Source organism: Plectropomus leopardus, chromosome 3 (genome assembly GCF_026936395.1).
Source record: "Plectropomus leopardus strain MGB_pleo_1.0 chromosome 3, ASM2693639v1, whole genome shotgun sequence".
Taxonomy (NCBI): Eukaryota; Metazoa; Chordata; class Actinopteri; order Perciformes; family Serranidae; genus Plectropomus; species Plectropomus leopardus.
This window is the reverse complement of record NC_142178.1, coordinates 19,843,562-19,868,611: the sequence shown is the minus strand read 5'-3', so window position 1 is coordinate 19,868,611 and position 25,050 is coordinate 19,843,562. Positions and strand designations below refer to the sequence as shown.

At 41.6% G+C, this 25,050-nt stretch overlaps 1 protein-coding gene across 1 annotated transcript in view; it reads left to right on the top strand.

Moving 5' to 3' along the window:
- LOC121942083 (protein sidekick-1-like) overlaps positions 1-25,050 on the top strand; it is a 269,452-nt gene that overhangs the window by 72,666 nt on the left and 171,736 nt on the right. The window contains exon 2 of the mRNA XM_042485177.2: positions 24,697-24,853. Coding sequence (XP_042341111.2) covers positions 24,697-24,853 — 157 coding nt within the window. The remainder of the gene's footprint in view (positions 1-24,696; positions 24,854-25,050) is intronic.

Genomic DNA, 25,050 nt, shown 5'->3' with positions numbered 1-25,050 from the left:
GAACATCCACTAGAACTTTTCAACTTTCCCCCCTCTAGCTAGCTAGTCACTGCAAAGATCTTGTATTAATACAATGGTTATTGGGGATAGTTACCGATAGCTACCATGGACAAAGAGTGCTCTCTTTTTTCTATTTTGGCTCTTCAATGGTTGATGCACTTCTTTTGCACCGTGTATCGAGCCTTCATTTCTTGGGAGATCTATACACAGATGGTATTATTCACACGGTCTCACTCCCAGCTCATCAAATACTGATGCTTGGTCAGTGGCCCTTGCCATCAAATACTGACAAATCAAGGCACCCTTTGGCAGCAATATGAGATGCATCGGGTGGTGGTATTATTGTCAATCTGAGCAACTGCTGTGGTATAAAGACTTCAAATGTCCACGCAAGGTGTACAGGAGGGGAGGTGGATGGTTCAAACAAACCCCCGGACCTTCACCTGGGAGATTGCTGTTTGTTTCCTGGGAGGACCTAGAGTAAGTTGAGGTTTTTTAATAATATTGTGTGCTAATATGTTGAGCGTACTGCGTTTGTGACATCTGCAATGTGACATATGTGACATATGCCACATGACATGACATTACTAATTTCATGTCAAAACATGATGTTCTTTTCCTAAACTGGACCATGTGCTTTTTTTTGCCAAAACCTAAGGAAGTGAACCTGAATTATTTTTTTTTTGTTTTATGCTCTAGGTTTATTTTGAAAAAATGGCAACATGCATTTAATGAGCAAAAACTGTGCATCACCTGTGAGTGTAAAGAGTGTTAATTGACCCTGGAGTGGTGCCTCGAGTGTCATACTTTAATGTGTGGCCATTGACCAAGCATTGGTGTTTGACAAGTTTGAAGTGAGAATATTTTTTGTGATTATTCTACAGCCAATACATACTGTATGCAATCACTATTTCCTTCATAATGACCAAAAACATGTCTATTTTCATTTTAACTACAGTTTTATGGGCAAAAACAAACTTAAATCTCATGAGAGCAGACTTATCATGTCAGCTTATATATTACAACTCCACAATCTTCCCAATTTTTACAATTTGTTTGTTTCGGGTAGAATTGGAGAGTTTAGTAAACTGTGATGTAGTGAAAGCATAAAAAGGACCTAAACAGCAGGAGACACAACAAAGTAGCAGGACAGGTGGGTTAGCGCTGCCTCTAACTGCCCCTGGAGTCCGTCTGACTTTGCATTCGCTTACTGTTCAAAAACAGCCTTCACAAAGCCTACTATGAGAGACAGATCTTCCTCAGTAGACTATCAAGCTGATGAGGGAGTACACAGCCGCATTATAAATAACCTACTCAAGAGAATAGTCCCAGCTATACTTGACACGACAGATAAATGGCAAGAGAGCAGCGTGTGTGTGTGTTTGAGTCAGTGTTTGTGTGTTTGACGGTTTTTGGAGGTTAATATACGCCGGGTGTAACGAGAGGGAAATTGCTTTATGCCGCTAAGCCCTCGGGCTAGAGCATCACAGTTATGATGAACAAGAGTTTTACAAAGCCCTCAGTTAAGAAGCTGCCACACACGCGCACAAATACATGGACGAACACATACACACACACACACACAGACACACACAGTGCATGCATGTTTTCCTGTGATATCCACACACATGCACATGACACAAGCGTACATTACATGGAGCCTTACCCTCTATCATTTTGTGTTCAGACAATGAGTATGTCTTTGGGATGTGTGTGTGTGTGTGTGTGTGTGTGTGTGTGTGTGTGTGTGTGTGTGTGTGTGTCATTGTATGAGTGGAGCTGTCACATAGCAGATTGTCCCATCTCTCATCATGGCGTGGTCGTAGGGTCAGGGGGGAGGGAGGGTGGGTTGTGGGCGGCTTGATGTCTTTGCTGATATAAAACCCTGTCAACTGGAGACAGGACCTGTCACTACGCGCGCACGCGCGTGTGTGTTGTGTGTGTGAGACAGAAAGACTCTGATAAGTGCCTGTGTCTGTCAGGCAGTCAGGACTGTGAGGACCTGATTGAAAGCAGTCTAAAAGGTCAAAGTCAAGAGTCAGATCAAAAGAGCTGAGAAGTAGCTGTTTAGTGATTGAGGTTTGGCCATAAAGATGTGCCTGAAAACACACACACACAGGTGCACACACACTCCAACACATTTCAGGGATCAATAGTATCAGGGACAATGCTGTAATTCAGTGTAACAATAATGAATGTTCCAATTAGGCTGCACTCAGCAATACATCCTCACAGTACAGCTTTTACAACTAAGTGTGCTTGTGTGTGGGCCAGTGTGTGTGTTTTGTGTGTGTGTGTGTGTGTGTGTGTGTGTGTGTGTGTGTGTGTGTGTGTGTGGTTAAGTGTGTTTGTGAGATGTATTTCTACTGTACCATCTATCTCTGTCTTGCCTGCACTCCAACATTCACAGTAAGATTGCAGCTTATTACCTGTCTCTGCTGTGCTGTCCCGAGGGGCGACCATGGGATATTGCTGCTCAGGGAGTAGTGCTATGTGTAGGTCAGAGAAGAGTTGGCCTCCCTCTGCTGTGGGGGCCACTGAAGTGTGCTACCTACAGCTGCATGATGATGGCTAAAAGTGCTCCTCTTTTTGCTTAGTGTTCTTTTTAAAATGTATTTGTCAGAAAGATACATTTTATTGCACATTTTTAGCAACTTCTTTTAAATTGAGTTCACAGCAGAGTGAATCTCAAAAGTAAGATATGAAAAAAATGTATCTTGTCTCATGTATCGTTTTGCTATGACAACGGCAGCGCATAGATACGGCAGCCTGTGGCTTCTCAAATCCTTGCAACTTTTCTGCTACACTTTTCTACTTTTTGGACTGCATGGCCCCTTCTCCTGAAGCCCGACTTTTCTACGATAGAGAAGCATGTATCAACAATGGGAAAAGTTGTGTGGGGTTTCGACTGAATGCAGCAAACCGCAAGAGGATCTCCACCAATGGCATATGCCGAGCAGCCAGTCACACCAGAGGGGAGAAACTAAACCGAAAGCATCGGACGAAGAGAGGGAGGAGAGCCTCAAATTTGTGTGTGTCTATTTGTGTCTGTCTGTGTGTCACAGCCCCTATTTACACTTGTTATAACACAATCTATTGTTGGATAAGTAACCTGATAAAAGCAATGTGTAGGATTAAGTGGCAGCTAGCGCTAAGGATTGCAGGTTGCAACCAGCTGAAATTTAGTTAGAAACATTTAAGTGTTCATTGTTCAGGAGGTTTTCACCGGGCGCCATGTGCTCCGCAGAGGTCTCTTCCTCATAACAAAAATGGATGGAGACTTAAACAGGTCAGAACACTTAAAAAAGCAGTTACATGTTACAAATCAGTATATTCCTGCACTTTTCAGTTGCAGACTGGCCGTCAGCCCAGCAGCTGCTACTGCGTGCTCACCTTTTTTCTCTGATAACTTAGGTCCTAGACGTTCATGAGGTTTTTATCGTGAGCTGAATTATCCACAGAGGAGTTGAGCTGTTTGCAAATGTTTGTAAGCTGAAGTGTTAGATCCAGCAGAATAAAAAGTTAAGCTTTCAATGTGCCTGATGTTCTGCTGCGATGTCTCTGCCGCAAGAGCGCTACAAATAACTGAACAGTTTATATATTACAGTAGCGCTCCCAATTTACAGTCCAGCTCCAAAAATCTAGTCATGAGGGGCCACCACTCGAGATGTATCGATTTTGAATTTTCATATCACGATTATCGTGACCAAAATGATGATAATGTGCTGGAAAAATGTTCAGAAAGTACTGATACACTCACTGAAATCATAGGATTTTTTTCAGAAGGGGGAGGGACAGGCTGCACGTTCAATGTTGATGCGTCTGTAGGAGATTGTTGCTGCTAACTTTGGGTGACACACTATAGTCTAATACTGTGCGAAACAATTCAGTTTCCAAAATTAACTTTTTGATTTACCGGCCAATTTGGCTGGTAAAAAAATTATGGCATAATGGCATATTCTATACCAGCGAAAAATACTTAATTGCCTTATTTGTTTCAGTAAATTTAATTGAGATAATAATGAATACAAATTTAGAGAAGAGGCCAGAGCAAAATCTGAAGTAAAAGTATTAAATATATTGAACAGTTCATCACTATAGCTTCAGCATGTAATTAAGTTCTTTCTGGTAAGCTGTGATGCAAATAATCTGTCAAGGGCTTTTACTGCGAAATGTAAGAACAGGAGAAGTGGTGCTACTGCACTGTCGCTGTCCATGTGAGCGGCAAAAAGAGTTTGCCATCTTGGTTCAAACTGTGGGGCCTCCGTCTAAATATCTCATAACCTTCAAAAATATGCACGCAGCGTTAGCTACCAGCAGACTGGCTGCTGGTGATAGTCTAGTGAATCAGGTGATGTCTCGTACGGTAAACAGTGCCGCAGAACAAGTAGCGCTGGAGACAGCCATGCTTTGCCGCACAGCACAGGTGTATGTGTGTGTGTGTGATACAGAGGCAGCAGGGGCAGCTACACAAAGCCATGTGCCCCTAAAAACTCAGCAGAGACTCTCAGCAGGAGTTAATTTCGGACCACGCCGACAGTTCTTACAGTGATTTCAAAGCACAGTAATCACACACAGTTATCAAGATAATTAAAACTTGAATGATATTACTACCCGTCTGGGAATTTTACCATGATTATCATGATAACTGGTAATAGTCACATCCCTAGCCGCCACAAAGAAATGAATGTGTGGCAAACCCTGTGATTCTTGTATTCAGGTGATTAAACCCTAAAGAAAATGTACTAAATATATTACATTCTGTTTCTGCCAATATTCCACTAAATCCTTCACACTGGACCTTTAAGCCTAATCACAGGCCTATCCATTAACAACGTATAATTCACCTGGCATTAATAACCTTTCTGTAGAGTTTAAACAAACTGATAAATCCATTAGATAAATCAGTGGCAAAAATTTTAGGTTAATCAGTTAATTGCTTAGGTCACTACCTCTTCAATGTGAAACTCAAATAGCTTCTCTTTGGCTTCTATCAGATGAAATGGAATCTTTATGGAAATGGAAGAAATTTGAGGACATCAAATTTTACTCAAGAATAAAATCACGCATGCATAATATATAGATATATATAGAAATAATCAGTACCTCAGTTCTGTCCACATCATGGTCGGATCTCATTATGCATTATGCAGCTGGAGCTGGCGGACTTGTCAACAAACATGGTGTCTTCATGTTGAAGAAAGCAATAGTCCTTTATTGGCTCTTCTTTTTTCCGTAGTGTCTTTGTGTTGTGTTTGTAGCTTACAGACTACTTAAATCTGGTTGGAATCTGTTCACAGTGAGAGCCAGATCATCCTCAGATGTGGTCTGATAGCACCCTGATTCTGTGTGCATTTACACTTGGCACGAACATGCCTTTTTTCATTATCAAAATAAGATATGCAGTAATAAATGCATGTTAATATCGGGTTTAAGTGGGGTCTTAATGTGAGCTCAGTAAACAAGCCTGCAGCATGTAGTAGTTGGGCTGTTAATTGGGCATACAGTACGTGAGGTTACTGTCTATATACCGGTTCCATTAATTGTACTGGGCAAATGTAGAAGTATACACCTCCCAAGCTGCTGGAAAACAGCAGCCTTTGTCTCTCTTCGACATATCCTCCTTCAGCCTTCTGTGTGAGAATGAATAGTGGGTTGACATTTGTGAATCTTGCTAAGGAAAAGAAATCATTTTGGGAGGTGCTGAATTTGTCTGCCTCTTGTGCAAAATGAAAATGTTGTCCCTGTCACCATAGCTATGCCTTTAGCACCCACACAGCACAAGAGTGATTGCGACATTCCTGCTGTATATGCCAGCGCCTGCTGAAAAGATCCCTGGAGAGATGAAGGTTTGCTAAAAGTTTTAGCTGCACAGAGGTTGTGTGATTCTTTCTGCTCTGTGACTCAACATCAAGTGTTTTGTTTGGGGGAGGGGGTAGAATTTCATGACTTGGTCATGTGTGCCTATATTTCGCATCTCAAATAGTGCAATATATGAATGACCTATTCTGTGGTACCTTGATCTCTGTGAAAGAAATCTGCAGCTATGATCCATTCAATACATTTTACAAGCATTTATCATGCATCTGAATTTGTCCCTTTTAATTTATATGAGAAGTATTTTATTTTGATTTTATAATATCTGCTCCTTGACTTTTACACCCTCAAGTGAATACATATTGGAGAGCTCTGTACATGTAATTGTACAAATGCTGTTAAACCTGCAGCTTGTGGAGAGCTTGTGCCTTGTCTTTCACAATCCATCATTCAACATTCAGTCTACCTGAGGACAACACTTCGAGTTCATGATTTTGAATAGTTTATTTTAGATTGTTAAAAGGAAGGCACTTTCAGAAATAATTGACCCTCTTTATGAAGGGATAATGGAGCGGCATGCATTTCAAATTACTTAGCACAGCTTTGACAACTTAGTGTGCTGCATTAATCAATGCTTATTAGACAACCTGTTTGTACATTATATTCAGTAAAATGTCTCAGTTATGATGTATTTCATCAGAAAACAGTGTACCATGATGGTGAGGGAATGTGCAGACGTACTGTATATTTTCAGGGTTTTCCATAGGCTAGAAAAATATTGTATGTAGCTACCGTGACATCACCCATTTGCTTGAGGACTTCCATTTTCAAGGCTAGAGGATGACATTCTGACCTTTACCATCTTAGTTTTTTGGAACCAAAAGTGACCATATTTTGTTGAGAGGCTGGTGCTGGACACTATTGACAGTCAGCCTGTCATTTGAAGAAGCCCGCAGTTAAATATGTGTAACTTTAAGTCTTACTAAAATGTGAAAACACTGACTGTTGAAATCAGCTATAGACACAGAAACCACTTTTTAACATAGAAGTCTATCGGGGCCTGACTGGCTCCTGGAGTCAGCCTCAAGTGGCTGTACAAAGAACTGCAGTTTTTGGCATATCCATGTTGGCTTCCTTTTTCAACCCTGGAGACTGGTGCTTGGGTTGCCCAAGGACATGTTGTTTAGACTTTCTGGATGATCATAAAGGGTTTTATTAAAAAATATTTTCTTAACTGATAAGCCTTTGCTAAAATTGCAAATGGTAGATTTTTGGTACAAGGCTGGTCTTGCATAATTTTTGTGAAATGTTTTTTTGAAACTTGAACAGTCTCCTACTAGTATGACTTCTCTTTAAAAGCAAGACTTTTGCTTTAAGTATGTACAGCGTGTTCAGTCCAAGGAAGTTTAAAGTAGTTAACTCACATTATTGATGTGGGGAAAAGCATTTTGCTTAATATTTACAGTCTTCACATGTTTCTGCCGTAGCTGCTGTAGAGCCATTTTAATATGCAAGAAATTCTCCTGAGCCAATAGTCGCTCTCCACAGTGAGGAAACTGCTGCAGAGCCCCAGCCACGGAGAGAGAGTGCAGAGCACGGAGGACTACAGTAGCTGCCAGGCCCCCCTGCTGATCAGCTTGATTAATTAGACCTAGACTTTATCAAAGTGATATTTGGAGTTTGTATGCAAAGAGGCCCCCAGTAACGATAGCAGTTGTTGCAGTATTTGTGCTGTCATTGTGCTTGTTTGCTTTGCTCTCTCACTTGAATAAACATCCAGTTTATTCCCGTCTCCCTCCAATAACCCTCATGATACTGGATTACTTAAAACCCTTCAGCCCTTTTGGAAAATGATCATTTCCTTTTAAGTCTTGATTTGTCAATGTCACTGCAAGACAAAATGAGTGTCGCTCTTAGGGGCTGTTTTCTTTATATTGAGTTTTTCGCTGTCATAACTAGCTCATGGAGATCTGTTTGTTTTTTTTCATAAACACATTGATTCTTCTTCTCAAATCACAGGAGACACCCTCTTTTTAGGGTTTGTCAGCCTGTGCCAGACCAGAAGGTGTTAATATGCCAAATACCAAAATATTCAAATGTTCTTGAATTTTTTCACAACAAGGTCTCTTGTACACTTGCTGTGAAGAGTGAGATGTTATGATAAAAGGTAGATTTATTTGGCATTTTTTTAAAACTAAGTGTAAAAGATGAAATTACAATTCGTCCTTAATCCTGCTGCAACTTGGATGAGTTGATTTAATTCACAAGCTACTCTGAAAATTCCATCCGGTTGCTTGGGCACGTTGCTGCTGGTGGCATCATACAAGTCCTACAGTGCATTTTTTGAGTTTGCATCAGAGTCCTCATCCATTTTATACTCCTGCCACTGGACATTATCCAGAAGAAGGCTTGGTAGAGGAACAGCTCTCTGTCTAAGTTGGGTTAGCCTTGTCCTGATGCCAGCTCTCCTCCCTCTCTTCGCCCGGCACTTTTGGTTTAGTTTCTCCCCTCTGGTCTGACTGGCCGCTTGAGGTATGTTGTTGGTGAGGTCCTCTTGCAGTTTGCTGTATTCAGTCCTAACCCCACACAACTTTTTCCGATGTTGATAAGTGCTTCTCCATCGTAGAAAAGTTGTGCATCAAGAGAAAGGGGCCGTGGAGTGAAAAAAATAGAAAAATATAGCAAAAAAGCAGCAAGAATTTGAGGAACTACTGGCTGCTGCATCTACATGCTCCACCTTCTTCATAGCAAAAACACTGTCACCATAAACACCATCTAGGCAGTGATGGAATATGACAAAGTACAATTACTAAAATAATGCAGTTAAAGACGTATTTCACTGCCGGCAAGCAGTTTTTCATAAAATTATGCTGAAGAGGCAAATACCTTTGAAATTTGTGCTACATGACTAGAGAAAACAGAAGAGGACTGTGGCATTCACTTTTTCTCATGAGTTAGAAAACCTACAACTGCCAGAATGCTGCACCAGACCAATAAAAGCTCCCGCTGGTGGATGACATAATGCGAGTTTGGCTGTTTTTCCACAAGAAACAATATGGTGGGCCGCTGGTATTCAAATGTTTTTTTATTACAGTTAAAAAGTAAGATAAAATGTGTTTCCGAAAACATTTTAGGTGAGAAGTAAATAACATGGTAATCTCGATTCATATTTTATCAGCACTGCTTAGACCACTTCTCTTTCACAAATTGTCACATTGCGGCCAAACCGCACAATATAATATGTTTCTGAAGACATTTCAGGTGAGAAATATGCATTACACTAACAGAATTTTGGTTTACATTTGATCAGCACTACTTAGCTTTACTGCTTGGTGTGAGTTTGACAAAAAATAGGGAGGGGCAGGTTTCTCTCTCAATTTTCTTGTATAGTCTTTGTGCCTGTGGTGGTGGGCATACAAAAATGTGTAGTCTTTAGTTTGAGCAACAGCCCTGGAGCCTGTGAAAATCCGCTGTATGACGGGTTTATCGCCCAGAGCTGAGAGTTGAGCAGGGAGATCTAGACGGATGTATGCCACAGTTCATATGCACATACCATCCACATTGTTATAATACAAAGCTGGTTGAAAATTGGCAAAGTACCAGTTTCAATACAATTTTAGGTAGCTCTAGCTGACTTGAGTATTTTTTCATTTTATGCTACTTTATATTTCTATTCCTATACAATTTGGAATCCAATATTGCACTTTTTACTCCACTACTATTATCTGATAACTTTAGCTACAAGTAACTTTGCAGATTTAGATTGTTAATACCAAATGTAATCAAATAAATGTAGTACTTTTACATGCAGTAGAGTCTATCTGCAGTGTGGTATTGTTACTTTCAAGTAAAAGATGAGTACTTCTTCCAACACTGCATTCAGGTTAGGTTGAACTCACATGTCTTGGTTGCCTCTTTATTATGACCACAATAGCTTAGGCCTCTCCTTTTCCCTTCAATCTGTCTTTGCCAAAAACACTATCGTTACACACAAACCACAGAACACATGCAGTGCGCTTGTGTGTCTGTGAGGGGGAAGAGCGAACTGTTGTATGTGTTCGTTTATCAAGTTTGTTAATCATGCGTGCAGATAAGCCTTTCAGACAGACTGGCAGATGGGCTGCGTGTGAAATTACTTTTTCTTTTGCTTTCCAATAACTTCATATAATATGTTCCATTTCTCTTCTTCTCTTTCGCTGCCCCTTTTTCTCTCTCTCTCTCTCTTTCTCTCTCTCTCTAACTCACTCACTCTCTCACACACACACACTCAATTACTCTCTCTCCCAGACACATATCGCTTTACTCTCTCACCCTTTATGTTCGATCAATCTCCCCCCTGTCTCTCCCCACCGGCAGCCAATAGTGGAGCTGATGTTGAAAAGGCCATTTTCTGTGAATCAGAGCGTTGTTGTGTCTTTCCCATTAGCTATTCATGAGCTCTCCTGACTCAGGTCTGTATACCTGGATTGGTGCAGGGTGCGTTCAGGAGATGCAGTGGCTGACTGAATGTGGATTAACTAGAGTGTCACGTTTAATACAGGTATGTGACATTACCAGGAGAGGGAAAGAGAGAGGGAGAGGGAGACAGAACGCTTGTTTATATCATCAACAGACTAAAGGAAAAGCAGGTCTTGACCTGCAACAATTTCTTTTCTACGGCTGATACAGAAGATAGATTAGACATGTCTGTGGATGTGTCTTGGCATTAAACATTTTTCAAGGTGCACTTGTTGATATTCTTGCACCTGTTCTGTGCATGTACAGTATTTCTCAGCACTAACCTTTATGTCATCATAACCATAAAGGCAGATATAAATAATAAAGGGAAAGAAATCAAGAGAGATTGAAATGAACGAATAAAAGTGCTGACTGTGTGGGAAGGGGGCATGATGGACCGCTTAATCATCAGTCCCACTACGCTAAATGACAGCATGAGAGAGAAAGCATGAGACGGAGGAGAGGCACGGGGTGAGAAGGAGATGACGGGGCAGCACGCTTAGGTGAGGCAAAGAGAGAAGGGAGGGTCAGAGCTCGAAAAGGAGGCGGGGGAGGAATCGAAGAGATGCGAGAGGGCATTCAGTGAAGTGAGAGGAAAAGAGACTGAGTGAGGAGAGAGATGGTGTTTGTACTCACCTGAAATAACTTTTTATTAAATCTGTAGTTCAGCTAGGACAAGGAATACTAAAGACTATGTCTTTATAAATTATTTTCTATGGTATGTCATGAGCACATTTTATATCCATAAGCTCATATATGGACTGCAAGATACTTGCTTGGTTAGCAACATTTCTCTTCCAAACACACACACACACACACACACACACACACACACACACAACACACTGACTTACAAATTGCAAGAGGACTCAGGAAGATGAAACTCTGAACTCTGAATTCCTGACTGGCTTTGAAGTTTTCAAACATCTCTCTCTTTCACCCTCTCTTGTCCCTTAGCCATAATGCTTTAGAGAGAGCGAGTTTGCGGTATCGTTCTCCGTGGAGAAAGCTATTGTAATTGCAAATTCAAAAAAAAATCTTCAAGCTCTTTGCTCCCAACTACAGTTTTTTCTGCCATGACCATTTCCCATGGTGACCCCATTCTCTGTGTTTATGTAATGATCTGAAACACCTGTATATGTGAAAAGATGTACTGCAAGTATTTCTTGTTCTAGAGAGGTGCAAGGCAAAGTTGAGTCAGATAAACCTCTTTTTTTTTCTAGTAGATCCATGGTCATGCTTCTTAGAAAAGATGTTAAATAACAGACATGTTAAATTATTGGTATTGTAACCCATTCAGACACCACAAGAGGCATACTAAAGTACTTAATTTCCCTCATCCCTTTCAAGTCTTGGTTATGCACTTTCCAAAAGCACAGAATCTTAATCCCTTGTCCAGAAAAAACAAAACTGAGGTGCATTTTAACAAGATTTGGAAATAGACAAGAAAACAACTCATTGTGTAATCATATTTGGCCTGTGTTATTTTAGACCAGTGATTCATATCATATAGACACACACAGATGCAGATTCACAGCGTGTTTCTGTATCTATCCTGACATGAATGCAGAGTTTGAATGAGTTGTCCTGTCCGTTTGCATTATGTGCTGATGACTGTTTTCTTGTCCATCTCTGTGTGGACACTTTTGAAATGTTTTTTTTTTCTCTCTCTCTCTCTCGAGCCAAGGCAAAGAATCTCTTCAGTTACCCTTGAAAAGGTTGATTTTCCCCATTGGAATTCACTCCTGCAGGTGTTTGTGGCTTCGTCTGAATCTTGTAGTGAGTATTAGTGCAAAGGCCTGCAGTGTTCTACTTGATATCAGTGAAAAAACTGCAGGTAGCTAGAAGCATGTGGTGTGCCTGCTGTTAGAAGAACTTCAGTCATGCATCATCCTTACTTGATAAGAGAAAGTAATGACTGACTCGCCCACCTCCCTGCTTGTTAAACTGGGACGACTACTGCTATTAATGACTTTTTGGTGAATATGAGAAAAGTATACTTGCAAACAAGTGCAACTCAAGTTTGCCTCAAAGAGTATTTGTGACAGCAAGATAATTAAAGATATTTTGAACAACCATCTCTTTAAACCACCCTCGCAAGCGTCTCATAAATTTTTACCCAAAAGAAATCTAAAAATACCCTCTCCATCAGCTCACCGACATGCTGGGAAATCGAAAAAAGCTAAACAATGAGTTACTCAGGAAAACAACTAGCACGTATACCTCAAACACTCCTCTGTCTGTGCTGTCTTAGTCATTATCAGTTGACTTGTTTGCTATTACTGGAAACATCTGCGCTGGAATAGGTATGCCTGACCTTCTACGCGTGTCTATATTTGTGCTTATGCTCCGGCATATGTGTATAAACGTGGAAGTAAGTAAACAGAAAAGAAAGTCATATTGTATCTTGGCAAGGACATTTGTCAGTGTTATTGAATTAATTTGAGTCTGTAAGAGAAACGTTTGCCGAGACAGAGTCTGCCCTTCAAATAGTGTGTCACTGAGCTGCCCTTGTCTGAGAAGGGGGGGGGGGGTACGGTGTGTGTTGCAGTTGGTGGCAGATGTTGTCACTGTGGAAAGAAGGAAGTAAACATCCACATTTGCACACACATAGTTGCGTTCAACGAGCATATGGGCAGGCTTTAGCGCACACACACGTGTGCACACACACACAGAATGAAATGCCTACCACGCACTCGGCAACAAATTAGTTAAACTGTGTGAAGGAAAAGGCAGAGGGACAAAGACAGTGAATGAACTATTGAGAGAGGCAGGTCGCAAAAGTGAAACTTGAATCTATCAAGTTTTTTGCAGCTACACAGGTAACACAGGTAAATGGCATAGCCAGTGGACATAACATGCACTCCTTTTGAATAGAGGGCTATGCTTCACTCCGGCTCAAAATCAATGCTACAGGGTAGAGATGAAAAGAGGATGGAGGTGAACACAGGGTGAGGATGGTGGAGACTGATGAAGGCAGATTTTATAAAGGACTGGAAAGGAAGATGAAAGAGTGAAGACTGTGGGACAAAGTTCAGAGTGTATGGCCAGGATGGACACTGGAGACGTGCTCCTGGTTCTTGCCTGAATTTTTTTTTTGGCAACAGTATAAATGAGCAGAGCATAAATTACTCATCACCAGTACTGACGTCAGTGTTTCCCTGCGGGGTTGATTCCACAGTCTTTAGATACATTTCCTTTGTGGGGTGACGTCAGACAGTCAGAACCTCATCGCTTTTTTAGGTGTAAAGGTATGCTTTGTAGTTTCACTCCCTGGATTTGACTTGTTGTCCATGCAGAATGATCTCGTTAATCCTGGTACTCTATTTTAAACTCTTCTATTCACAGAATTTGGATTTGGATTTGTCGTTTATGTGAGAGTTGTGAGAGCTGCATGGATTAAATTAGCAGGAGGTGTGAAACAGCCTGGTTGTAAGTATGCATTGTAGGTAGCTGTGAAATACTTGGGCTACCTGTTTAAAAAAAAACCAAACGGAGACATCCAATGAGTAGGTTGGGCATTTTATGTAACGTCCATTGTCAAGTAATCATAATAAATTATTATAGAGTGCTCAAGTACTCGCAAATACAAATCTATTTTAAGAACAGGAATGAAAGTTGGCCAACATTGGAACACAAGTGCAAATTAACATTCTTTCATCGAATAACCAGGCTCAAATTTGTGTATTAAACCATAAATGGAAAGTTAACATTAGAAACAACATCAAAATTTCTGTCGCTGCCATTAATGTTACAGGTTAAAGGCAGTAACATTACTGAGGTATCAGCCCCTGAATCATTCTCCTCAACGTCAGTTCACTCTCTGCCCAGCACAAGCTAACAGCAGACATCCAAACAAGTACTCTCTATATAAATGTGATCCCAGGTAATGTGAACTTAACCCCTCACATGTGACCTCAGTGACTCTCATGTGATATGTTGGTCTCAAGCAAAGAGTTAGATGAGGCATGCATTTAATGATGAGATAGAACTTAGTTCATCCTGAGGTATATGCAGTACAAAATAGGAATGAGAGCAAATATAAAATATCAATAAAGGTGCGAGTATAAAAATATAAGTCCGTATCCACATTTACAAACCTAAAATAAACACTATGCCATTATTTTAAGGATTATTAAGTGAGAGCTGATTTCCCATTTTCTACTTGTTAGTCTGGCTTGAATGTTATTTTTAGACCTTTGAAGCCTTTTGTGAGCAGAGGGCTGGACACCGACTGAGCCTCAGGATCTCTGGATGAATGCGAGAGTGAAACAAAAAAGCGATGCTGCTGTTTAGGATGCTCCACCCTCCTGCACGCCCAACTTTCCTGTTCCCTGTGCTGCTTCCCCTCCCTCACCCTCACTTCTCACCTGCACTTCTTTGCTCAGATGACCTTCTTCCTCTCCCACGTCCTCCTCTCACTCCCTCCCCTCTTTACCTCTGTCTGGTCTGTCGGGCTGTCACGGTGATATCCCAGGTGCCGCAGTTTTGATCTCCGCCTTCAATAATGAATGAAAGGATACGATTCGTCAATCACTTCAAAACCACGTAGCCCACAGTGCCCAAGGTCAGGACAGTGGCAGCTGTCAGAGGGGATGATGGCTAGCACAGACAGGTGTGTGGAGGGTTCCTGGGCATTTGCACTACACGTACACACAAAAAAGAGCACCTGTGCTTTGGTAAAGGACGGGCAGACAAAAATTTAGCAAAACAGGAACAAAATAAAGCTGAAAAGTGGAAGATGAGAAGAGATATACTAAAACAGTGGGACATTTAAAATAAGTGGCTGGCATAAAGCTGACAGAGAGAGACAGAAAGAGAGAGGTTATACAATACTAAAGTTAACTTTCTCTGAGGTCCGTATCAACTCTAGAAGACCACACATTGCTTTCTCAGTCTGTTTCTCACTCTGCACGTATAGGTTTGTGTGTGTACATGTATGTGTTGACTGAGATGGACCCTGGAGTCGTGTCATCAGACTATCACATGTCTGAATGCAGTCGTGTTTGTGAAGTCTCTCAGTATTAGTGTGGATCTGGGTCGAGTGTGTGTGTGTGTATATGTGTGAAGCCCAGTGGCTATGATGGGAAGGTGGTGTTGTGATCGCGTACGACAGGTTCAGAAACAAACTGATAATGCCCCTACCCACCATGACATGGTGGTTCAAGTGGCACGCACACCACTACACCACTCCTCTGTTGTCCTTCTTCAGATCTGTCCATGGACTCAAACTGACTGATAGATAATGTGTGTGTGTGTATGTGTGTGTTTGTTTATCTACCTGCAGGAAGACTCCTGTTTTTAATGAGGGGATGTAAAATAGAGGCAGAGGGAGGGGGAATCTGGGGGATAAAAAGAAGAGCATGGAGAGTAAAACAGAGGAATAATTATTGTTTGCCTGTGTTTGTGTGTGTCATTCAAAAGTATTGAGGTGTTTTCACAGTCACTTGTGCACACAACTTTCTTCAGAGAGATAGAGGAGGCTGCCGTCTCAGCAGGAGGTATTCATTTCACTTCCTCCCTACTCTCCCATTCACCTCCTCTCTCCTCCTGTCCGCCTGTCCGCTCATCAGGAGATAGGAGCTGACAGTTGTTTGTGTGTGTGCGTTTCAATTTGTGTTTGTTTGTGTGTGCGTCCTAGCAGATGTGCCCTGCAGTGTGGCCCACCTCTTAAATGTCACTGATCACAGTCTCTTCCACCTGATTACCCCCTCCACCCCTCCTCGGATCTCCATCAATCACCCCCCATATCAACCCTCCATCCTCCCTCACCAACTCCTCTGCTGCAGCCCTTCTGCCCCATTTATTACCCCCTTTACCTCCCCCATCCATAGACCTGCACTCCTGTGACCCCATGCATCCACATCATCTCCCTCAGACATGCAAGGCTCAGAGAGTAAACACAAATTCTTGTACTTCTAAGTATTTGAGGACCCCCATTGAAGACCCTCCCTAGCCCCTTACCCTAACCTTAACCATCACAACGTAATGCCTAACCCTTACCTACAACTAAATCTAACTTGAGCCTTAAAATCAATTCTTAATCCTCAAACACGCCTTCAAGGAAGTAATGACAGGCCAAAATGTCCTTTCATTCCAAAATTATCCTCACTCTGTTGTTAAAAACATGTTATGGTCCTCACTATGCCGCAAGTACAAGAACACAAACACACGCTGCACTCATACTTATAGTGACATAATTTGCTGTTTTGTACCAAAGCAGGTTATTGCACATTTAAGAACAACATATTAAAGACTGACATTTCAACCAGATTTCCCGTGCACACATGTATGTATATGCACACATATATAAACACACACAGTTACACTGACATTATTAAATGCCAGAGAAAGCAATGAATTGACATTTTAAAAGAACTGCTCATTCTCAGCTTTGTTTAACATCTTCTTATACTAAGCTCCAAAGAGAATTACACATTGGCCAGTCACTGAATGAGCAGAGGCCAAATTGGAAAATGGCCAAAGTCAATGCAGTTAGGTATTAATTGTGCACATTTGTTTCCTTTCACCTGCTAATGTACCTATGTAGAGCACAACAGAGAGTTAATTTGAATCCAGATTGAAAAAGCTTCAATTTGCTCAACCTTATTCCTGAATGTGTTTCCCTTTGACAACCTTTTGTTGTAGAGGTTGTTTACGAATCTACCATAACTCTCACTGCATTATACTATTACTGTCTTTGACACAAAGACGAAAACACACTCACAAGCAAAGTCAAGCACGCTGACTTTGAAATCTTTCTATTTAAGCATAGATTGTTCGCCTCAGCTTGTATCTACTCGTGTGCGCATTGAGTGTATGTGTGTGCATCTCTGCCGGTCTGACAACTGCCAATCAGCATGTCAGGATCAGTCAGTCATCTGTCACCTCCTCACAGACAGCTGTCAGTCAAGGCTCGTGGAAACCATGATTGGAGCAGGCAAGGAAGGAGCTTGAAGGAGGGAGCTGTGATTGGCTGTCTGAGCAGGAAGAGAGGTTGGGGGGGTGTTATCCAGTCTTCAGTGAGTGATGCTTTGTTCTCATATCGAGTCTGACATTCAGTAGTCAATTAAAACAGCTGCCAACTTGAAAAGCCATGAGTTAAACTCCTGATCAAAGCTCTAGACTCACATCCTGTTTGCCACACCTACCATCCTGCTACATCTAACAGTGGGTGAAGCAAGAGAAAGCATTTTGTTCTCTTGTGCTGCTTTTCTGCTGTTTTCTGTCCCAGATTCTAGTCCAGAGAAGTTCAGTTGCCCATGGGCTGTCTGTCTCATAGTTCAGATGAGGCCTGTTGGGATCAGCGAGTGAGCCCCAGCCTAGTGAGTTAGCACCAGAGCCGCTTTGATTTTATCATCATCAGAGATAGCAGGTGTTTTGTGCTTAACTGTCATCTTGTTTGGTCAGTAGATTCAGTTAGAGTGATGTAATGGACGTGTGAGAGACAGAGGGAGCCATCCATCACTTGTGTTGCATTGGGGTTGTTAAGTTGATTGCAGTCATGATTCAGGCATCATAACTGATTGGAGCAAGATAAACTGGTTCCATTCCATTCCTGACCAGCTGGTTCTGACTTTCAGGTCATAAAATCTGACAGTGTGTGGTGTTAAATGAGTCTAATCGATCTAGTTGCAGCCCATCGTTCCTATTGAAGGCTCGTTAGACAATTTTGAGTTTTAAAACTGGAATCATGACTGTCAACATCACTTGGCAGGAAAAATGACGTAGAAAAGAAAAAATAACAGCCCAGCGTGCCGTGAGAGAGAATTATATTATAATGCAGTTCATCAGCTTTCAGGTCAGAGCTGCAGCTCACCTGAAATTCACCTCCCTCTTGTGAAGTTCACTCACCTACAGCTCCCTTTGCAGAGCCCTTGTTGCCCACATTTCTCAATCCACCATTTCATTCACATTTTGCATTTCCTTTACTTTCTATTTTTCTGTGCAAACTGCAGGATATATTACTGAGGCAAACTGCAATTGAGGGATCTTTATTTCTGTTTTGATACATTTTAAGATTTGTGCTTTGGATTGCAGGGGTGCCTCACAACATGACTCCAATCATACTCTAGCTGTCCTCCAGTGTGTCGATCCCTGTACTTTCTCAGTCGTGCAATATGTGATCTTTTCTGAAAGTCAAGACTAAAACAATCTGTGTATTTTGGTGAAAATAGTCATCATGTATAGAGTATCCAGTCTTTTTCGGTTGCAGTAGTAATCCTGATTCCTCTCAGCTTTACACAGTAAGTATTCATCAACAGCATCAGTGACAATTGTTAGCAATTTTAGGTGCCAAATTCTGATACATTTGTAATGTGTTTTTCGCCTGACTTGTCTGAACCCTTCGATTGGGGAAATGAAATCTCATTTCTCAGCCTCTCCACTTTACATTGTTCAATTAATTAGCCTCTTTTTCGACCCTCTTTTTCTGACTGGTAACAACACGCCAAAATCTCAACTCATAATTCTTCCTCTCGCCTCACACACTGTCAGTCCAATTAAGTGTTTTTAAATTCCTGTTGAAACAAGCGCTGGCAGACTTATTAGATTAAAAAGGAGTAGAACTCATTTGCACCCCATAATCAAATAGACTGCTGTTACCATGAAAAAAAACTGCTTAGCTATGCAACTTTTACCCGCTTATTCATAGAAAAATTACTAGTAATAAAAGAGTCTGATTTAGTTATTTTCTCCCCTTCAACCTCCTGCGTCAAAAACCATGGTGAAGGGTGAGTGTGTGAGTGTGTGTGTGTGAGAGAGACATGCTATCACTGAATCAGTATTCATAGACTATAGCCAGTTCTGCCAGCCCTGTCTCACAGTAGGGGTTCAGCTCTATGAAGATAAAGTGATTTCTCTGGAGTGAGTGACCCTAATTCTGACCTGACATACACATCCACTCCCACACTGTACACGCACGCACACACACACACACACACACACACACACACACACATCCAACCAATAATTAAGCGGGCACTGTTTGAATAAGATCCACGGCTCAACTTAAGTTTCTTCCCTTTACTCTCACTCGCTTATGTCAGAGCTCTGAAATACATTTACACCACAGGGTTTCCTCTGCGTGTCTGAATGCAAACTGGACCGCCTAAGGTTTTTTTGACCATCTAAATTTCCAACCTAAAAATGAATCTAAACCTTTACCTGTGCTGTTACCAGTCAGACAGCATCTCAACCTCATGTCGAGCCAGAGAAAATCTCACATCTTGCCACAGCTGTTGCAGTAAAATTCAGGATTAATTTTGGGATGTTTAATGCAGCGCGATGAAAGAATAATGATCGTTACTGGCCCATTTGTAAAGGACAAGTCATTTAGGGCCTAATTTCCACCACACTTACACTCACTGTAAAAGTGCAGAGACAGAAAGGAGAGGAGAGAGGGCGGGCGGGATCGAAGTGGACTATCAGCCCTGGAGCAGCGACCCTGCTCCTCTTCTCCTCCTGTCCTCTCATCCCCCTCTCCTCCCTCTCTCCTCTATCACAGCGCTCATCTCCCCGGCAAATTGAATTCCTTCCCCAGAATCTGCCTAAGCAGCTTCATGAGACCGGCCTGGGAGCAGAGACGAGCTCATGTTGCGGCAGGAGGAGAGTGCATGTTTGCGCGCACGTTCGCCTCTTGACTCTCCTGTCACATTTGGAGGCCAATCTCTCTGTTTGGCAACATTCCTCCTGAAGAGACAAAAAGTGGAGACCTTGAGCTGCCACACGCTTTGACAGAGATAGACCGAGGGGCAAAAAGAGGCTGCAGTGGGAGGAACGAAAAGGGGGGAGGTGGTCTTGATAGATAGACAGGTGGTCGGTTGGTACAGCTTGTGAGGAAGACAGACAGGTTAGGGTGAGAAAAACGAGTGAGGTAGACAGAGTTGACATTGAGTGACAGAGAGACAGACAGCAAGGGATGAGAGAGAGACATTTGACATCAGTGAGTGAAACAGGCTGTTAGCTGACTTTGCTGCTCTACAGATGTGGTATTCTCAATCTCTATCTGTACTTCCTAATAGACTCCCTTTAAAGTACATGAAGGGTCTAAACAGCCATGAGGAGTGGAGTGGGGGACGGAGGCAGTGTGCAGCTGTACAGGGGATGAAGTATAAAGAAAGTGGATGATAAGTGGAATGGATGGAGGCAGGTGCAAAACGTCCACATCTTTTTATTTGTACAGTGTGTTCACGCACAAGTCTTTCTAATTGAGGGTTACATTTGGTAAGCTGTAAAGGCTGCATCCCTGCTGCTGCTCTCTCTTTCACACACACACTCACTCTCACACACAAACAGGCAGCGGTGAGTTATAGTGCTGGTCAGCAGTATGACATTGGAGTCTGCATTGCCAGCCATCGTCTGTAGAAACGGAATATTCCAAATAAATCCTTACGCTCAAATGCACACTTAAACACCATTTCTCTCTCTCTCTCTCTCTCTCTCTCTCTCTTCTTGCTCTCTCTCATACACAAACACATTCCCATATAAATCTAGCTTAGATGGAACACTTCCCTCTTGTGCACAGGGCGGGCAGCTATCAATCAAAGAGAGAGGATGAGGGAGAAACAGTGGAGAAAGAGAAAGGCAGAAAAAAGTGGCCCTGAATCATCCACAGGGAATAAGGAATAAAAAGGGAAATGGGGAGGAAGTTTGGAGGAAAGACAGAACTGAGACTGTTGAAACGGCAGGGGAGGAGAGAAGATTGAGTTGACAGGAAAAAGGAGAGGGAGAGAAAGAGAATGTAAAACTCTGCCTTAGAGTTATGGACCTGTCCATACGTACTGTAGCAAGCAGATAAGCCTGCCCCCTCTAACCCAGCTTGTGTGTGTATGTGTGTGTAAGTGGTTGATGGGTTGAATAAATCTTTTTGTCCACAGCCCCCCTTCCCCCCATCCCCCCTTTCCATACACCCAGATGCAGATTTTTGTTTAGTGGATCCAGGCCTCAACACTTGGTGACAGGCCCTGCAGCTCTTTGCTGTGGACAGAGTCTAGCCTTGATGCCTCTATGCTGTGTGCTGGTGAGCCAGGTCTGAACACCTGAGCCAAGAGTAAAAGACTGGATGGCATTGTTTATATAGCAGCTACTGCCGAGCCATACCTTGCGAGGCAGAGCCAGGGGATTCAACAACCTTATCATGAGACTCAGTGTTGGTATTGTAGTCACTGTCACTGTACAGTATTGTACGATCTCTGTGTTTGGACACTTGATAGTCTAGCAGTGTAATATATGTACTTTGAGTGCTAATACACAGTGTCTTTATACCAGAAAATTACAGATGCTGCAGAAGGAAAGAACCATGTGTGATAACACTAAAATGTTGTGTATCAGCTGAGTCCAGGCTCCTTTACATGCCAAAAGCTTGATCGAGTATGACTGTTTTAACGGATTAATTCCATATCACATTTGAAAAAACATTGTCTAAACTAGAAATAGATTTGGGTTGAGAGTGACTACGAACTGAAGTTTGACCTTTCTGTTCATACAAAGCATTAAAGACCCACTTAAGTCAGTGTTGTTCGCTAATGTACTTTCTCAAACAGACAGCAGGGTGTTGTTAATTGCCACATGTCATTCATTACCATGGCAACTGGTTTGCTGTTCTAGCATGTCAAAGTAATAATAAGTAATGACATGGTTATTAGCAGGGATAGCGATAATGGTCACTCTAAGATATTTATGAGGTGGAAGATTTATCTCCACTCCATTCACCTGAAAAAAATATGAATGATTATGAAGAATGTTAGCTGGAATTCAGACACTTATGAGTGACAACTGCTTGGCTTAGCTATTCAACCCTTTGAAACCTGAGCAAATTGGTTGATATGGTGATATGAATGGTTTGATATCTTTAAAAAACGTGGGGAGAAGGCAATGAGCAACTTAACAAGACATCACTTAAAAAAAGAAAAGACAATTAGTAAAAACATTACAAAATTATCTGAAAATAAGCAACAAAAAAAAGTGGAAAACAAAAACAAACAAGAGAATGACCTAAAAAAGTGCTGGGGGAAAATTATATAAAAATATATAAATATAAAATGATGATAATAATAATACACACACATACGTATGGCTCCACTTTGGGGGGTTAATCACCCTATTCTCATTTATTTTGCTAGTACCAGCTGGCAGTTGATAGTAACTTTGTCCCTTACACAGCCTTCTGTAGTCTGTAGATGTTAACTTACCCATATTGCACAAACTTAGTGAAGAAGTTGAGGTTACACAGGGCAGTGCTTGTTTCAAAAACTGAAGAACAATCCCAAAACAAAAGCTCAGCATCTTGTTTTTCCTGTGACTCACAGAACCCTACGCCAAATGTCCGCTTCAGGTGTAGCCACTAGAAAGATAAATTATGCAGCACATCTGCTCTGTGAACAGTCCACATCTGTTACGTATTCAGTGTAGCCAAAGTATGATATAAGTTGACTAGTTAGCTCACAACGATGCTTATTGGTTTGCCACTCAGACGCAAAGAGTTATTAGAGTACATCATGAACACCGGGCTTTAAGTAAAATATAAGCTGGCATTTGATACAACACAACACACAGCAGATGCTCTGTGCACACAGAAGAATAGTCAAGTTATGGTGTGTCGTTCCAGGGAATAATTGTGACAGAATTGCTGCTTTTCTGGACCGTTGATGCGCATTGATGCTGGGAAATAGGACTTGCTGACACGGTGATGCATGTGGCTGTGTGGGCTTTCATAGAAAAATGAGGGGTGAATGTTTTGACATGCATCATGTGCCATACATGTATTTCCCCTAAGGGTTTGTCTTTATTGCCAGGTATATATTAAAATAATGTCATCGTTTGTCATTACATCAAAATAGCATCATTTTGACAGTCAGTTTTAATTACTGCTGTCACAACATATTAATATTACAAATACATCCATGTTCTTTGTTCAAAACAGGAAGATTTTCTGACACTTAACAAGAGTTTTTGCAGAGGAAACTTTACGTTTAGAGAGATATTTCGCAGATTTTCAACCAGCTTTGAATCAGAAACAATGTGGACAGAATGTTTGGATGAACTTTAGTAAGCTTCCGTCCATCTAACCAGTGCCAAGATATCCCTTCTCCCCCGTGACGAAAATCCTCCAAATGACGTAATTTACGTCATTTGGAGGAGTTTCTTCAGCTCCAGCGCCATTGCTCAAACTACAGGCTGTACTTTCGCATTTTCATTTTGCCAGCCTCTCATGCCGCCAACAACGCAGAAAAAGAGTACACGGCTGATCAAGAGAGTTACCCACCCCTCTTTCTCTTTCTCTCAAACTTGGACTGGAATCCAATCATATGGTAAACTAGACAGTGCTGATTGAATATAAATCAAGATTTTGTTCCTCCACTGCTTACTTGTCCACTAAAATGTTTCCAGAAACATATTAAAACTCCCTGTTTACCTGTAATAGTGGGAGACTGAACAGGAAATGGGCGCTATGGTGTTATATTGCTTTCTGCACAGTGAAAATGGACGGTAAAACTAAGCAGCACTCATTGAATATAAACCAAGATTCTGTTAATGAGTTGCATATTTTTTGCTTGAATTTTTTTCAGAATTTTGTTTAGCTTACTGTTTAACTTTAATATGAGATAACCAGCCACCATTGTTTCACTTGGACCAGTTGGCATCATGTCACACATGCATTCTGGTAGTGTTTGGTTTTCTACCTCTTTTTGCATCTTTGTACTGCAGATACATCCTAGTTTTATGTGAGGACACTCTTGTATAGGTGAAATACTTTCAGTATTCGTGTGTAGGTCTTATGACTAAAGTAAAGAAATGCTTTGATAGACCTTACTAATGGAGATGGGGATCTCCAGAAAAATTCCTGGTAAATATAGTTGGATAGGTTTCTGCAGATCTTTCCCATACACTCTCTCTCTTCTCTCTCTCTCACAAACATACATCCTTTTTCAGGTGTTCTGAAATAATGATGCAATAAATGAGAGTTACTTTTTAGAGTTTGGCTGCACATAAATGAATACATACTCAACATTATTTGGGCGCCTGGTAGCTTATCTGATAGGGCGGGTGCCCCATGTACAGAGGCTATGTCCTCGCCGCAGCGACCGCGGGATCAACTCCAACCTAAAGCATATTCATCCCCCTCTCTCTCCCCCTTTCATGCTTAAGCTGCTCTATATATAATAAAAGTGAAAGCCAAAAGTTAAACTTTAAAAAAAGATAATCAACATTATCACAGAATGTGCAGATGACGGTCTGAAGCTGTAAAATCAAGTCACATTGGCACGTTAATGTTTTGTTCATCTTTGTGCAAATGATGGAACTTAGCTGGAGTCTTTTTTCTTTCAAAACAAACATATTTTCCTTTGTTCATATTTCCCCTTATGTGTCTCTGTCTTTCAGAGGTTGCTCCCTACCTGCGAGGGGGTGGACTGGGGCAACAGTTGGTTTTGGAGGGAAACAAACTGGTGCTGACCTGCCTGGCTGGAGGCAGCTGGCCTCTGCAGTACCGCTGGACTCTCAACAACAGCAACGTCACGGACTGGACACCACAGTACATGTGAGTTATCACCGGCTGGCTGGTATTGTGTCTGACTTCATGTCGCTGCTTCCTTCCTTCTGAGAATCTTCTATGTGTTCAGTCAGGCCCGTGGCATAGAGAAACAGCCTAAGAGCCGTGCCCGCAAGTGACAGACTGTGTTTTGAGAAGGTCAGAACATATGTAAAGTGAAGCCTAAGAAAGATCAATGGTTACAT